The 17,695-nt window shown below is 36.1% G+C and overlaps 1 protein-coding gene across 2 annotated transcripts in view; it reads left to right on the top strand.

Moving 5' to 3' along the window:
* The window catches only part of Rnf13 (ring finger protein 13), a 170,918-nt gene that overhangs the window by 127,305 nt on the left and 25,918 nt on the right, over positions 1-17,695 (top strand). For both annotated transcript variants that reach the window (XM_004643911.2, XM_023704085.1), the window contains exon 8: positions 3,321-3,414. In XM_004643911.2, coding sequence (XP_004643968.1) covers positions 3,321-3,414 — 94 coding nt within the window. The remainder of the gene's footprint in view (positions 1-3,320; positions 3,415-17,695) is intronic.

Below are 17,695 nucleotides of genomic sequence, written 5' to 3' on the forward strand. Positions count from 1 at the left end.
TTTGAATCAGGTTAAGCATTTATAGTCTGAAATATTTATTCTTTGTGTGAAAATTGTCAAAATTCTCTCTCTAGCTATTTGAAGTATACAGTATGTAATTGTTACCTCTGGTCACTGCACTCTGAAGTAGTACCATAGAGCTTACTCTCATGTATCTGTAACTTAGACCACTAATCAAACTTCCTCCACTCCTTCCCAACCCCCTCTGTCCTTGATCGGTGGGTAACCACCCTTCTACTCTCAATTTACATGGAAACAACTTTTTTAGATTCTACATGTGAGTGAGATTACACAGTACTTGTTTTTTGTGTGTGCTTGACATATTCCACTTAACATAATCATCTCTGCTTCCAGTCTTCTCACAGATGCACCATTTCATTCTTTTGTTGTGATTGAACAGCATTCCACCCGGCATATACACGTTGTCTTTATTCACTTGTCAGTTGATGGACGCTTAGATTGTTTCCATTTCTTGACCACTACAACTAGTGCTGCAGTAAACATGAGAATGCACATTTCTCTTTAGTATATTGACTTTGTTTCCTTTGGATGTATACCCAGTGGTAGGGGCTTCTAGATCATATAGTATTTTAATTTTTAACATTTTGAAGAACTGTCATACTGTTTTCCACTATGGCTGTACTAATTTGCATTCCTGCCAACAGTTTGCAAGGTTCCCCTCTCCTCACATTTTCAAGGTGCTTGTTATTTTTAGACTTTATGATATTGGCCATTCTGACTGGGATAGGGTGATAGATACATCAGAATGGCTTAGATCGGCATTCTTGATGATTAGTGATACACAGCACTTTTCCTGTACTTACTGGCCACATGTGTGTCTCTTGAAAAGCATCTATTTAGATATATTTCCTATTTTAAAAATCAGGATTTTTCTGACAAGTTTTTGGAATTCCTTGTCAAATGTATACATTGTAAATATTTTTTCCTGTTCTATAGATTGTTATTTTTCTTTTTAGAGACGAGGTCTTGCCATGTAGTCAAGACTGGCCTGTAACTCACAGAAATGCTGCCTCTGCCTCCCAAGTGCTGGACTACAGGCATAGGTCAGCATGCCTGGGTTGTCTCTACATTCTGTTGATTGTTTCCATTATTTGTTAGCTTCTATTTGTCTATTTTTGCTTTTGTTTCCAGTGCATTTGGGGTCTTGTCCAAAAAAATACTTGCATATTACAGTTTTCTGAAGAATTATGTCTATGTTTTCTTCAAGTAGCTTCATAATTTCAGGTCTTACATTTAAGTGTTTAAATCCATTTTGAGTAGGTTTTTGTAACTGGTGCGCAAGGGATTGAGCTTCATTTTTCTGCATATAGTTGCCCAATTTTCCCAAATCTCTTTGTTGACAAGGCTGCTCTTTGTCCAGTGTATGTTCTCAGCACCACTGTTGAATATCAGTGAATTGTAAATGCCTAGGTTTACTACTAAGTTCTCTATTTTGTTCACATAGTATAATGCATAATTTTTATGCCAAATACTATGCTCTTTTGATTGCAAACAGCTTTGTATTTTTTTTCTGAGCATCTTAAGTTTTTATTAATGTGAATTTTAAAAAGTATCCAGGCCAGGGATGTAGCTTAGTGGCACAGTGCCTGTCTGGTAAGCACAAGGTCTTGATTTTGATTGCCAATAAACACCACACCCCGAAAAAATAAAATAAAAAAATCAATTGACCAATGTCTGGAGGTGTAGCTCGTTGGCAGAACACTTGCTTAGCAAGTGTTAGGCCCTGGGTTCATTTCCCAACTCTACAAAAATAAAAACAAGTATCCATACCAGCATGAGGGCGAGGGTGGCAGAGGAGGGGAGGGCAACCAGGAGGCACTCCACTCTGCTGTGTTGTTTCTAGGTTTTAGCTATTACAAATAAAGATGATGTAGATGTTTATGTGTAAGTTGTGTGCACATATGCAGTACTTTTTTCCACGGGAAATCTAGGAGTGGGATGGTTGTGGCAAAAATTGTGTTTTAAATTTGTAATAAATTGTCAAAGTGATTTTCAAAGTGTGTGTATTATTTTAATGTCTTGCTTAGTAGAGCATGAAAGTTCCAGTTTCTTCTCCTTTTCATGTGAACACTTGATACAGTCAGTTTTTTACTTGTAGGTATTCTAATAGGTATGTAGCAGGCAGTTATGATTTGAATGTGTGCTTTCCTCTAGCCTAATGATGTTTAGCATCTCTTTACATGCTTGCCATTTGTCTATCTGCTGTGATAAAGTTATCTTTTAGTTCTTTAATAGGTTTGCCTTTTAAATTGAGTTTTGAGCCTTCTTTATGCTGGATATAAATTCCTTTATTGACTGTACAATGTAACAATAAATCTGTGGTTTGACATATTAAGTGTCTTTTTAAAATAAAAGCTATTTGTGATTTTGTTTATAATTTCATATATTTGTGTGGAATATATATATATATATATATATATATATATATATTTTGTTGTTGTTGTTTGTTTGTTATTTTGTTTTTCTTTGCGGAACCGGGGATTGAATTCAGGCCTTTGCACTTGCCAGGGAAGTGCTTATTCTACTCAGCTATTTCCCCAGCTCCTCAGACAGTATCTTTTAAGGATAGAAGTTCTTACACCTTAAAAAAAAAAAATGATAATACTGGATTTTGAAACCAGAATATTTATATTAAGCTGTAAGTTACCCACACCCACTCTTTTGAGGCAAATTCTTTCTACTTGCTTTGCATTTCTCAGGTAGCTCGAACTTGCAGTCCTCCTGTGAGTGTGAGATAGTTCTTAACTGTAATGTAGTCAACTTTGTTATTTTTTCTTTTATGCATGGTGTTTCGAGGTTTTGTTTTGGGGTCTATGGACATTTTCCTTTTATTCTCTCAACTCTGGCTGTTTATACTTTTAAGTGTTTTGTATATTTTATTTGACATTTATGAACATTTATAGTAGAATTTATGAACATTTATATATAGTTGAATGCCTTAATTCTGTTATGCTGCTAGAATTGAAAGTATAATAAATTGGATGTGTTTGAAAATTTTATTAGTTTGTAACTTAAATCTCAACTTATTACTCTTTTCGGCCCATTGGAATCTTGGTAACTATAATCTACTATTATTTTATAAGCAGTTATATCAGTAAGTGAAAGGTAATCAAGGTCAATAAATAAAAATTCAAAAGATGGTATGTGTTAAGTAATCACTTTTAATGTTTTAATAACCTAATTGTGATTAAGATTTAAGTAAGTTAAATTGGTTTACAGCAGCTATCTAAAAACTTAAGATACTTGTTGATAGCTATTTTTTATTTGCATGTTTAATGTCTCATACCTTTTATTTTTAGATCACAAAATTTGTCCAGGACAGACACAGAGCTAGAAGAAATAGACTTGGGAAAGATCAACTTAAGAAACTCCCTGTACATAAATTCAAGAAAGGCAAGTAAATATGTTTGTTTTCCAAATAATCACAGTTTATTTCATAATACACGATCATAATCTAAACCTGTCCTCTGAGTTCCTGTCATGCACTATGCCTAATACGACAGTTAATATGAATGAATGTTTGTGGGAAATGGTGTTTTGCTATAGTGTTTTGATGAAGGCATGAAAAGGGTACATAGTCTGCAGCAAATTTAAAAACAGTAATGCAAATAACCAGAAAGCTTTCTGTTACCACTATAATAAAAGGTTTAAAACAATGTAAGTGAATAAAATTCTTTATTGTAGTCTGCTTCTGCTGACCTTCATTCTATTCTCTCTCTCACTGTTACATGGTTTTTGTTTGTTTTGTTTTGTTTGCAGTACCAGAGATTGAACTCAGGACCCTGTGCTTGCCATGCAGGTGCTTCTTCTACTGAGCTATCTCCCTGGCCCTGTTACATTACATGGTTTTACATTAACTAAAGTCATAGGCAGCTATTAAGTGTCCATATGTTATAGGTGCATGTCGCTTAATTTTCATACTTCTGTGAAGTGGGTACTATCTTGATAGGAAATCGAGAACAGAGACTCTTAGAACTTTAGTGTTACATAGCCAGTATTGATACAGAGAGATGTGGATCTAGCACAAGAGCCAACATAAATTCATTTCTCTATGCTTGGTAAGATTTTAATATGGATACATGCTTGTTAAATCCTTTTGGGCAGTACTTCCCAGCTTTTGTAATTTTTCTCTTTCCTTTTTTTTGAGGCAGTGTCTTGCTGTGTACTTCAGTCTAGCCTTGCGCTCCCTGTATGGCCCAGGTTGGCCTCAACTTGTGGTGATCCTACTCCTTCAGCCACCACCCCTGGCTTGGAATTTCTTATACCAGTAAAAGTATTTATGTTTTTAAAAATTCATCAGAGAAAGTGTGGGGAGTGCAGAAAGAACATCATATTAAATAAATAGACAAAGGCTTGTAAGACTATACTGTGCTGTCATTTTATAGTGTGACTAATTAAAATTTACTCACAAATCAGAACTAATATGAAGATGAACTTTAGACATCAGTTTGTTTCTCTCTCTCAGTTTCTGAATCTTCATTTTGTGTTTATTTTTATGTGCCTAAGTATAGAAAAAAATTTAAATGGTGTTGAGTGTTAAAAACAGATAAGCAGAACTGGCTTTTCCATTGAATAAGATAAATCAATATGATAGGATTTTGAACAGGAGGGTGGCATCTAAATCACTCAAAGTATCTTTCTGCTGCTATGTTTACAATAGATTGTAGGGAGTTAAAGATACAAGCAGAGAAACCGGGCAGGAAGTTACCTCAATAATCCAAATGTAATATAAATGTGTATTGGGTCAGAGTAGTATTGTTGTGGGAGGTAAAGAAATCTTAAAGTTCTGCCTTTATTCTGCCACACTGAATTTACTGATGGACCAGATTGTGGAGAGGGAACAAGAATGAGTCCTCATTTTTTGATCTGAGCAATAGAACGATGGAGCTTCTCCTTCAGAAAGGTCCCTAAACAAAAATGTGTCAGAAAAGTTTGAGGGGATCATAGGAGATTGGCTTTGAGCCTTGGAGTTTCATATGTCTACTAGACATTGAGCCTGGACATTTTAGAAAGGTATCTGAAAAAGTATTGACATAAAGATGTATGTTTAAGTTATGAGACCGGGTAAGATGAACAAAGGCATGAATGTAGATAGAAAAATACCAAAGATGTCTTGTGGTATTTCAGTATGAAGTAGAAGAACAGAAATCAAGTAGCAGCAGTGGACACTGAGCTGGAATAACTACTTGAATAGAAAATACTAAGGAGTGTGGCTTACACTAAACAATAAGCTAAGCAATAAAAATGTATCAAGGAATAAAGAGTAAAAACCTGCATTAGTGGTCCTGAAAAAAACAAAAGGAGACTGAGAATTAGAGACTGTTGGTGATGTGTACAAGCAATTTTACAAGCAGGGACTGAATCCACTGATAGTTGAACAAAAATAAACCACTCCTTTTTTTAAGTTGCAAGTTTGAGATGTTCTCTCAGGGTTATGTGAAATGAAAATACAGAACATTGTTACCAGGAGTGGAATTGGTGCTGTCATTAGACCTGATCATGTGTTTCAGAAGCCTTTGAAACTGAGTCATGAGAGTATTTTGAAAAACTTTGGAGATTCAGACTAGAGAAGCCCTAGAGTGCTGGGATTAGTGTCTGATGTGCATTACTGACCAAAGTGCCAAAGACCAGAATGCAGATGGGATGTGTACAATAAAGACCAGACTCTTGAGACTGAGGGCCCTGTCAGAAACTGGACCAGAGGCAGTATGTGTTACATTCTGGCAAAAAAGTTCATTTATGTTTTGTGCATGTCCTGAAACTTGGCAGAAGACTAAGATTAAGGGCAATGAACTAATTAACCTGGTGGAAGAAATTTCAAGGTAGGCCAATGTTGAGGCTGCAGCATGGTACTGGTGGCAGCTTTTAGATAAACCTATACTAAAAATCGGGAGAGAAGAACAGAAGTGAGTGATTTAAGAAGTTTGCAGTCTCACCAGAAAAAAAGCACCTGCAGAGTTGGAGAATAGGAAAACATGGCTGATGAAAAGATTTGCAATAAAAGGAAGCCAAGTACTTTGCATTATGACAGTAGAAGAAATGGTTTGGTGGCATCTCAGGAATCAGCAAGACCTTACCCATTATAGCTGAAAAACCTTGCATTGGAGAAGAGAGTCCGTGGACCTCCTGCTATAGAAAAACTGAAGAATTAGTTCCTTGGGATTCATTTCACTGTGCTCAGCCCACCAGGAACTTAGAGGCTAAAGCAGCCATGGTTCAAGGGACCCTGGCTACTGTCAAGCTGGTGGCAGACCTTGATGTCATCCAGTGGGTGCATATTTTATAGGCATGCGGGTGCAAGAGGATGGGACCAAGGATATAGTTCAGCAGTATAAAAAATGCCTACCTGGCAAGCACAAGTTCCTGAGTTCAATCCCTAGTATGGAAAAAAAGAAAAAAGAAAAAAAAAGCAGAGTGCAAGAAGTATGGGGTCATAGAGGATTCCACCCAGTATCAAAAGTCCTGGAAGGCCAGGCATGATACACATGAGAGGATGATATATGAAACTCTGGGAATAGATCTGAAAATGGAGTGGGCCCTCAGGAAGATGAATCTGCCTTAAAGGGAGGGATGGAAGCAGGGAGGGAGGGAGGAAGAGAGACCGAACGACCAACCAACTGACTGACTGACTCCCCCCCCCCCCCCTTTTGGTCTATAACTAGTGGGACCTTGGGTCAGGTCTGCCCAAGCCCTTTGCAGCTTACCTCTCACCACAGCCCTACCTCAGGTGTTGGAGAGGGAGATTTAGCTTTTACTTGGGTCTGATTTCTTTGTATCCTCATTTTCCTCCCTTTTAGAATGTGATTGTTCACTCTGTGCCAGTGTATGCTGGAAGTGTTTACTTGTCTTTTTGATTTTCATAGGGGCTCATAGCTAAGATTTCACCTCATAGCAAAGTCTCAGGAGACTTTGGATTTGTACTGTTCAGCAAATGCTGAAATTGTTAAGACTTTGGCAGCTCTTAGGGGTTGACTGAATACATTTTGCATAAAGAGATGTGCATGAGTCTTTTTGTACCCAGGAGTGGAACATTACAGCTCAGATTGAGAACATCCTCCAAAGGCCGTGTGTGTTTACAAGTAGGACTTGCAGAAGGTGATTGGATCTTGGGGGCACTATACTTATTTGTAGGTAAGTTCATAGCTGATGTGCTAAGCAGTTTGGGCCTGGTTGGAGGATGTAGAGCGTTCTGGATTCATGCCCTTCCCCCATGCCATTTCTGCCTTGGAGCCAGCCAACCGTGGCCTGAAACCCTGAAACTGAGGGAAAATAAGCCTCTTTTACTCTAAAGTTATGGGTCTCAGATATTTTGTCCCAGTAATATGAAATCATTAATACAGAGGCATTCATATTTTTTTCTTATACTAGCTTTGCCTTGTTGTGGGATTAGGATAATACCAGCTCAATAAATAAATTATGGAGGTATTCCCTTTCCTCCTATTTTCTGAAAGAGATTATAGACAGTCGTTCTTCCTTAAAAGACACCATCTGGGAAAAAAAAAAAGAGAGACACCATCTGGAGCTGAGGTTCCTGCTTTGCAAAGTTATTAATTATTGAATCAAGTTCCTTAATAGACATCACTCTATTCAGACAGTATATTCTGTCTATAACCTTTGGGAAATACATTTTTTTAAGATTGGTCCATTTAATCTGTGTTCTCAAACTTCTAAAATTGAAGTTGTTCCCAGAACTTAGGTATCTCTGTTCATGAATTTAATTTATTCCCTGTTTTTGGAAAAGAAGACCATGCTTATGTTTGTGGGAGAGGTAGTTGTGGTTGTTTGTCACCAGATGTAGAGTTTGCAAACAAAAACAAAATTTTGCCAGATGCTTTTGTTTGCAAGGGAAATTGTTCACGAACAAAAGCGTTCATGAGCCAAGGTATTCCTTTATTATCCTTTCAATGTCCGTAGGCTCAATAGTAATGATCCCTCTTTTATTTGTTTTTGTTTTTTGTTTTCTTATATTTAGGACAAAGTGTACAGGGTCTTACTGTGTAGATTGGATTTGTAGTGATCCTCCTGTTTGTAGCCTCCCAAGTCCTGGGATTACAGGTGTGCGCCACCACACCCAGTCTCAGTCAATTCTCAGCATGCGGGGGGGGGGGTGTTGGGTTGGGTTAAAATCGAACTCCCTGCCTCTCCTCTAAGGAGATGCTTTAATCCACTGAGCTATTTGGCCTTCCCTCCCTCTTTTATTTGATATTAGTAATTTGTATCTTCTTTTTCTTAATCTGACAAAAGGCTTATTTATTGATATTTTAAAGAATTGGCTTTTGGGCTTGTTGCTTATCTTCTTGTTTATGCCTGCATATTCTATTCTAATTTTCTGCTTTTTACTTAGTTTGAATTTAATTTTTTTTTTCTTTTGCTGCTTTCTTAAAGTTGGAAATTAGATTATTGATTTTAGACCTTCTTTTTTTCCTCCCTTCCTTCCTTCTTTCTTCCTTCCAAACCAAAGGGATGTTCTACCATTCAGCTATATTCAGCCTTTGTATTATTTTGAGATGGGATCTAAGTCACTAAGTTGCCCATCCTGTGCTTGAACTTGTCATTGTCTAGTCTAAGCCTCCCAGAACAGTGGGATTATAGGTATGAGAGACCGTGCTTAGTGATTTTTAAATTGTATATGGTATTTGACATATTTATATTCATATTCATTAAGTGGTATAAATTTCCCTCAAAAACTGCTTTCATTCATTGTATGTGCCAAATTTTTTATGTTGTATTTTCATTTTCATACATCTCAAAAGATTTAAAAGCTTTTCTTTTTGACCAGTTTGTCCATTTGCTATTCAGAAGTGTTGGATGTTTTTTAAAAGTGTATTTATATGTCTAAGTATTTAGCTCTCCTTCACCGTTTCTATTTTAGTTGCCTTGCATTGTAATTTCTGTTCTTTGAATTTGTTACAGTGGTTTTATGCCCCCAAATGTGGTTTCTCTTTGTGATTGTTATATATGAGCTTGAGAAGAATGTGTGTTCTGAATTAAGAAGAGTATATGGCAGTTACATTTATTTGCTCTTCGGAAATTTTATGCTTCCTGGATCTGTTTCAAATTCAGGGACTAAAGTTTCCAATTAAGATGATGGACCTGGCTATTTCTCCTTTCAGTTCTATCATTTTGCCTTACCTGTACTTTGTTAGTAGGTGCATATATATTGAGGATTTTCCTATCTTCTTGGAAAAGTTGCTCCTTCATCATTATGTAATGATGTCTTTATCCCTGATGTACTTTGATCCAAAATCTGCTGTGTGAAATTATCATAGTTACTTTCAGGGGGATTAATGTTAGCGTAGTATTTTGTTTTTTTGATCCCTTCATTTCGTTTCATTTATTTATTAATTTAATTTATATTTGGTACAGGGTCTACAGGATCTCACTAATTAGATTGGACTTGTAGTGATCCTTCTGTTTTCAGCCTCCCAAGGGCTGGAATTACAGGCACATGCCACCACACCCAGTCTCAGTCTCTGTCTCTGTCTCAGTGTGCCCTGGAGGTGGGGCCATCACAGCATGTGGGGATGGAACCCAGGCCCCTGAGTCTTCCTAGGCAGGCACTTTAAGCCATTGAGCTATATGGCAAGCCCTTTGACCCCTTCATTTTAAATTTGTATGTCTTCATCCTTAAAGAAACTTTCTTTAGACAACAGATTGTTCTTATTTTTTGATCCACTTGGCAATCTGTCATTTAATGTGTGTTTTTACAGCATTGGCATTTGAAAAGACTATAGACGTATTAGTAGTTTGTACTCTGAAAGCCTATAGATGTATTAGTAGTCTATTATGTTTGTTACTATTTATATTTGACACCCCATCCCCTATTTTTGTTCTCTGCTCCTTTTCTGCCTTTCTGTGTGTGTTTGCTTGTTGTTTATTTTTTAATATATTTGATATAGGGTCTCAGTGCACAGCTGGGACTCATAGTGATCCTCCTGGTTTTAGCCTCACCGGTGCTGGGATTACAGGCATGTGCCACCATGCCCAGACTCAATGGCTGACTCAGCACACCTGGGGGTGGGCCAGTGTGGCGTGTGGTGCTGGGATCGAACCCTGGTCCCTGTGCTTGCCTAAGCAAGCACTTAGTCCACTGAGATATCTCACTGGCCCTTTTTGGGAGAGTTTTAACTCAGCATTTTGTGATTCAACTTTCATGTCATTTATATTTCTAAGAGGTTTTTTTTTTTTACCTTTTAATGTTTACCTAAGTTTGTACTATATGTTTGAAACTAATCTGTGTTTCAGGTAACACTGTATTGATTCATGGAAATAACAAGTTTCTAATAATAACAAAAGATACCTGTTTTTTATCTCTTGTCTCTTGTATCATTGTTATCATTTATTTCACTTGTACATAAGCATATACATATGTAAGCATACATGATTGAGTACATTCTTGCTGTTACTATCTTCAAATATTTTAATGCAGAAGATGAATAAAGAAAAAATAAGTTTTTAAAAATCATGCCTTAATTTATTCTTTTTCTAGAGTTGGTCTTCATGAGATCCAAATTTTTACCTTACACAGTTTTTTACAAAAGTACTTCTTATGACACATAATGCACATCAGCTCTGTTGATAGTTTTCTGTTTTTGTATGAGAAAGTTTTTATACAATACTTTTTACTATTTTGCTTAATTTTTTTATTTAAAAACACATTAAATCACCATCTTAATGATTTTTAAGTATATGGTTTAATAGTGTTAAATATACTCACATTATTGGCAACACATTTCTGGAATTTTTCATCTTAAAACACTAAAAGTTGGGGAGATCACTCAGTAGAATAAGCGCTTGCATGACAATCTCAGGGTCCTGAGTTCAATCCCTGGTCTGCAAAAAAGAAAAGAAAAGAAAAAAAAAAAAAACACTAAAAGTTTATACCCACTAAAGATTTATTATTCTCTTTGCTCCTGCAGCCCTGGATAATCACATTTTCACTTTCTGTTTCTGTGATTTGATTGTTGTAAGTACTTCAGATGAGTGAAATTGTATCATATTTGTCCTTTTACAACTTTTTTTTAACATTTATCATAACATCCTCAAGATGACAAGATTTCCTTATTTTTTAAAGTTGCATAATAGCTCATTATATGTATGTACCACATTTTATCTGTCCATTCATTTGCCAGTGGACATTGGGTTCCTTTGGTCTATTATAAATAAAGCTGCAGTAAAAAAATGCATATCTCTTTGACATCCTGCTTTGAATCCTGCTGGAAGCTTGCTGGAACATTATAATTGTATTTTAAATTTTTTCAGGAATCTTCATATTGCTTTACTTAATAGGTATGCCACTTGATATTCCCCCCAGCAGTGCTCAAGAGCTCCAACTTGTCCATATTCTCTTTAATACTCGTTATTTTCTGTGCTGTTGATAGTGGCCAGCCTGATAGGATGTACTATCTCTGTTATTTGTTATTATTAGGCATTTCCTAATTATCAGTGCTAATGAGTGTATTTCAGGTACCCTTTATATTTTTTTTTGAGAATGTCTGTATTAGTCACTTTCCCATTTTTAAGTTAGGATTTCTTGGTTTTTTGGTTGTTTTTGAGACAAGGTTTAACTACCTAGTTCAGACTGGCCTCAAACTCACTATGTAGTCCAGGCTGGCCTCAAATCCATGGTGATGCTCCAGCCTCAGCCTTCTAAGTGCTGAGATTATAGGTGTGCACCACTATGCCTGACCCTGGGTTACTTCTTATTGTTGAGTTACACAAGTTCCTTATATATTCTGTGTATTATCCTTGTGTTAGACATATTATTTGCAATTATTATTTCTTAGGTGCCTTGTTATTGTCTCTTTTTTTCCTTTGATGCATAAAAATTGTTTGACATAGTCCTACAGTATCTGTCTCTTTCTTTTCTTGTGTTTTTGGTGTTGTTTCTAGGAAACCACTGCCAAACCCACTGTCCTGAAGCTTCCCCCTGTATTTGCTTATAGGAGTTCAATGTAGGTAGGTTTTTATAGTTAAGTCTTTAATCCATTTTTAGTGAGTTTTTGTCAGTAGTATAAGGTAAAGTTCTGCTTCATATGTTTGTTGTTTCTTGTTCACATATGGATATCCAGCTTTCCCAGCACCATTTCTGACAGAAGCAGGTTTTCTCTTATTGTGGCACCGTGGTACTTCTGTTGAAAATCTTTTGACCATGTATGCAAGTGTTTTATTTCTGGGCTCTCAATTCTATTTCATTGGTGTTTATGTTTGTATTTAGTCCAGTACTTTATCATCTTAAGTAACATTGCTTGGTACAGTGTTTTAAAGTGAGGTAGTGTTGTCTTTCAACTTTGTTCAGTGTCGTTATTGCTGTTCAAGGCTCTTTGACATTTCATGATAATTTAGGATGCTACTATAGTTGGAATTATGATAAGAATTGCAGCAAACCTATAAATCACTCTGAGTAGTAGCTTAGTAACTTTCTAGGAACCTTGTCAAAATGGGTACCTAGCACTCACAACTCGAAGGAGAGCACGCTCATGGCTTTAGCTGGCTGGATCCAAGGCAGAAAGCTCATGGTAGAAGGGCATAAAGGAGGAGAGCTTCTCACTCTCAGTGGCCAGGAATCACAGGAGGGAGAAGCTGGGGAGGGCGTAGGCCAGCGTAGGCTAGCCCCCAGCATCTTGCTACTCGCCCGGCCCCACCTTCTGCAGCACATTCAGCTACAATACTCTTCAGTAGGTGAATCCACTGGTGAGTGTACTATCCCATAGTCCACATGACTTCCACTTCTGAGTGTATGAGAGTTTAGGGGAGACCTATATCTTAGCCAGAGCAAGTAATAGGGGCATTCTGATACTATCTTGCAATCCACAGATACAGAGGATCTTTCTTTCCATTTGTTTCTATCTTTGATTTCTTTTACAAGTTAGTAGGGTGAAGGTTTTTTCACCTTGCTTAAACTTATTCCTGAATGTTTTGTCAGTAAATGAAATTGTTTTCTTAAATTCTTGTTCAGATTGGTCACTGAGTTTATTTAAAAAAAAAAAAAAACAGCTGATTTTTGAGTTCTGGTTGTGTATTCTGCAACTTTATTACTTTCAAGTGTCGTATGTGTATTCTTTAAGGTTTTGTGTATATAAGAACACATTTGTAAAGAAAGTAATTTTGCTTCCTCCAATCTCCCTGCTTGGCCTTTCCCTTCCTCCCTGCTTCCCTGCCTCCCTCTGCACCCACCCCCGCTTTTCTCTGGTTGCTGAGCTAGCCCTTCCAGTACTGTGCTGACTAGTGGTGGAGAAAGATCTGATCTCCAAGGAAAAAGTTTCAGTATTTCTCTGTGCAGAATGTGCCATCAATTGTGGACTGTTCTTATTATATATAGTTTCCTTCTATTCCTAGTCTATTGAACCTTTACATTTTGAAACTGTTCTTTTGTCTGTATTTATTGGGGAATACTTTATGTAGGTTTTATGCTGCCTTATCTTAAGATAATAATTTCATAGATTGATTTTCATATGTTGAACCACTTTTGCATTTTTGGTATAATGGTATGTCATCCTTTTAATATGCTGTTGAAGTCAGTTTGCTAGTATTTTGTGAAAAACTTGTATCAATATTCATAAAGAATATTGGTTTGCAGTTTTCTTTGCATGTCTTTTTCTCTTATTTTGGTATAATGCTGAACTTGTAAGGATGAGACTAGACATGACTACTCACATTCAGTTCTTTCAAGTCTGAGAAAGATTATTGTTATCTTTTTTTATTCTTCACTATGTTAATTTATTTATCATCAGGCCCTGTTGGCTCCTTTACCCACAAGTGCATCATGTAAAGTAATCTCAGATAGTCTGCTAAATCAAGGTACACTAATCTAGAATTGTGCTGGTGGATAATGGGCACATTTTTAAGAATGTTCATGACATTCTCAAGGAAAGTAAAACTTAAGACATATCTTCTACTAAGAGACTCAAAATTTTAAAGTAATTTTTTTAAACCTTCAGCAGTTTTATCGGTTATAGAGATAAAACAATCTAATCAACTTACTTCAGTCTTTTCTCTTACCAAGAACAATAGTTAACCTACTGGCAAATATTTTTTTTTAAATCCTTTTGCACTCTATTCTTGAATTCTGCCAGATTTAAACACTGTAATTTATAGCAGTGTCTAAAAGTTAAACATAGTAATTTATAGTATTAACTCTCAAACACTAATGTACACATTAATCACCTGGAGTTCTTGTTAAAATAATGATTCTAATTTAGTATAGCTTCTGTGAGATGTAGAATTCTGCCTTTTTTAAAATTTTCAATTTTATTTTTGCATGATAGGAGTTCATGTAGTTTACAGTTGTCTTAGGGAATGGTTACCTGTACCTATTTCAGCATATTTCTTTCTCTTTTTTAAATTCTCTTCCTTTGCCCTGCCCCTCATCTCCTAGTTCCCCTAGTCCATTTTTCTTTCCTTTTAAAAAAAACCATTTATTTATTTATTTATTTATTTATTTATTTTCCTATTTATGTGTCTGGTCCACAGCTCAGACTTGTAGTGATCCTCCTGTTTTCAGCCTCCCCAGAGCTGGAATTACAGGCATTTACCACTGTGCTGGGTCTCAGTACCAGCTCAGCGCACACAGGGCCAGGGCAGGTGTGACATGTGGTGCTGGGGTCGAACTCAGTTTCTGCGTTTGCCTAAGCAGGTGCTTAGTCCATTGAGCTATCTTACTGGCCCTCCCCTAGTCCACTTTTCATTTTTGTTGGTATTATGTACCTTAACTCACGTTATGGTTTATAGTATTTACATTAATTGAGGTTATTAGGATCTTGTACAGGGCATATTTTCCTTCTTATTTCCCCTTCTCCTCTTCCTCACCCCTAACCTTTGTTCCCTGTAGCCTACTCTTCCTCCTCCATATCCTTCTTACCACTTACTGCTATCTGTATTCTTGACGATAGTCATTTCCATTGGCATTAGGTGAAATCTCACTGTAGTTGATTTGCATTTCCCTAATAGTTAAAAGATGTTGAACATTTTTTTATATATATACTTATTGACCATTTGTTCCTTGTTCAGTTCATTAGCTAATTTATTGATTGAGCTATTCCCCCACCCCTTGGTGTTTTCTCAGTTCTTTTTATATTCTAGATATTTTTTATTTATTTATTTGGTACAGGGTCTTGCTATGCAGCTCAGATTCCTAATAATCCTCCTATCTCAGCCTCCCCAGCACTAGGATTACAGACGTGGGTCACCATGCACAGTTTCAGTGGCTGGCTCAGTGCCCAGGGCCAGCATGGCATGTGGTACCGGGCACTGAACCCAGGTCCTTGCACTTGCCAGGAAGGTGCTTATACTGCTGAACTATCTCCCCACCCCCTTTATATTCTAGATATTGTCTGTGGGAAGAGTAGCTGGCAGAGATTTTCTCCTTTCCCTCAGTTAATTGTTTCTCTTGCTGTGCATACCTTTTAAGTTAATGCAGTCCCATTAGTTGATCTTGCTGTCGTTTCCTGTGCTACTAGACACCTAACAAGCAAGTCTTTACCTGTGCCTGTGACTTCAAAGTGCTTCCCTTTTGTTTGCTTTTAGCAATTTCAAAGTTTCAGGGAGTATATCTATATCTACAATCCATAGTTGATTTTTGTACAAGGTGAGAGATAGAGGTCTAATTTTAATATTCTACATATTGATAGCCTGTTTTTTTTTTTTTTTTTTTTTTTTTTTTTTGAGCACTATTTGTTAGAGGCTGTCTTTTCTCTTGTGTATGCTTTTTGCTCCTTTGTCTAGAGTCAGGTAGCTACATTGTGTAAATTTGTTTCTGTGTACTTTACTTTAATCCATTGGATTACATGTCTGGTTTTGTGCCAGTACTGTGCTATTTTTGTTACTATGTCTTAGAACTTAGGTATTGTCATATCTTCCTCATTGCTCCTTTTACTTAGGATTGCCTTTGCAATTCTGGGGTTTTTTTTGTGCAGTTGTATGAATTTTAGGATTGTTTTTCCAGTTCTGTGAAGATATTATTGGTGTTCTAATGGGGACTGCATTGAATCTGTAAATTTCTTTGGGTAATATAACTATTTTACCAACATTCTGCTGATCCATGAACATAGGAAGACTGTTTAATCTTCTAATGTCTTCTTCAATTTCTTTCTTCAGTATTTTCATTTTTATTATAGAAACCTTTATTCTCCTTGGTTAGATTAATCCCTAGGGTTTTGGTGTTTGTTTTTTTTTAAGCTATTGTGACTAGAATTATTTCCTGATTTTGTTCTCAAGTAGTGCATCATTTGTGTATTAAAAAGCTAGTGATTTCTTAGTAATGATTTTGTATCTTGTTACTTTGCTGACTTTGTCACATTATAACTCTTCTGATAGAATCTGATGGGTTTTCTAAGAATAGCATCATATCTTCTGTAAATAAGGATAATTTGACTTCTTTTCCTATTTATATCCATTTTCTTTCTCTTGCCTAATTCACTTGGCTAAAAGTTCAGGTACTATATTGAATAGGAGTGGTGGGAGCAGACATCCTGGTCTTGTTCCTGATTACAGAGGAAATCCTTTCCATTTTTCCCTGTTCAATATGATGTTGTTTTTTTTTTTTTTTAATTTTATTGAGAAACAAATAGAAATGGTACATTTTCAAAACCAATTAGTAGGACAGTTTCAGTAATTAATACATTGCATATTGTTGTCTTCATAGTGGTTAAGATATAGACGGGATATGCTGCCCAAACACTATTAGTACAAATCTTTCTTCTCATTGAATTAAGAAAAAGTAGCTGTATATTTATCTTAACTATTTTGTATATACAGATACAAAATGGTCCTCCATACATATCACCTTTTTTCGTTTCATGTTGTCAGAGATGGATATTCCATTGCCATTTTAATATTGTAGGTGTGTGAATTCAGTAGAAAAATCCAATATAGTTCAGTAGTCCACAATAGTAGTGGGTTATCCGCAGGACTGCCAATGTCAGAAATTGTTGACTTGAGTCTTTTACAGCTCATCGTATTAACATGGCTTTACTTTTTTTTTTTTTTTTTTTTTTCCATGATTCAGGCCTGGGCTAGGACTGGTGGTTATGGTTTTATTGTTTATAATCTTTATTATTTCAAGATACAGTTCTTCAGTGCCTAGTTGCTTTGAGTCTTTTATCAGGAAAAGATGTTGAAATTTTTCAAAGATTTCTTTGTATCAATTCAGATGGTCATGTGATTTTTTGGTCCTTTATTCTATTTTTGTGATATGTTACATTCTGTGGTTTACATATATTGAACTATTTTATAACCCTGTAGTGACCAACTTGATCATAATGTGTAATGTTTTTAATCTGTTGTTGAATTTGGTTTGCAAGTATTTTATTAAAGAATTTTTTTTGCATCTGTGTTTCTATAGTTTTCATTTTGTGTTACATCCTTATTTTACTATCAGGATGATAGCATCCTTGAAAGCATTCTTGCTATTTCATGGGATAGTTTGAAAAGCATTGATGTTCTGTAAAGGTCTGGCAAAAATCAGCAGTGAATCCATCTGTTTCTGGCTTTTCTTGGTTGGAATGCTGCTTCAATCTCATTTCTTATTATTTTCATATCTTGCTTCAACTTTGGTTTGTAATATGTGTCTTAAAATGTATGTTTGAGGGGTAGGGAGATGGCTCAGTGGAATAAGTGCTTCCCTGGCAAGCACAAGGGCCTGAGTTCAATCCCCGGTTCTGCAAAAAAAAAAATA

This window comes from Octodon degus, unplaced genomic scaffold (assembly GCF_000260255.1).
Source record: "Octodon degus isolate 3935 unplaced genomic scaffold, OctDeg1.0 scaffold00186, whole genome shotgun sequence".
Taxonomy (NCBI): Eukaryota; Metazoa; Chordata; class Mammalia; order Rodentia; family Octodontidae; genus Octodon; species Octodon degus.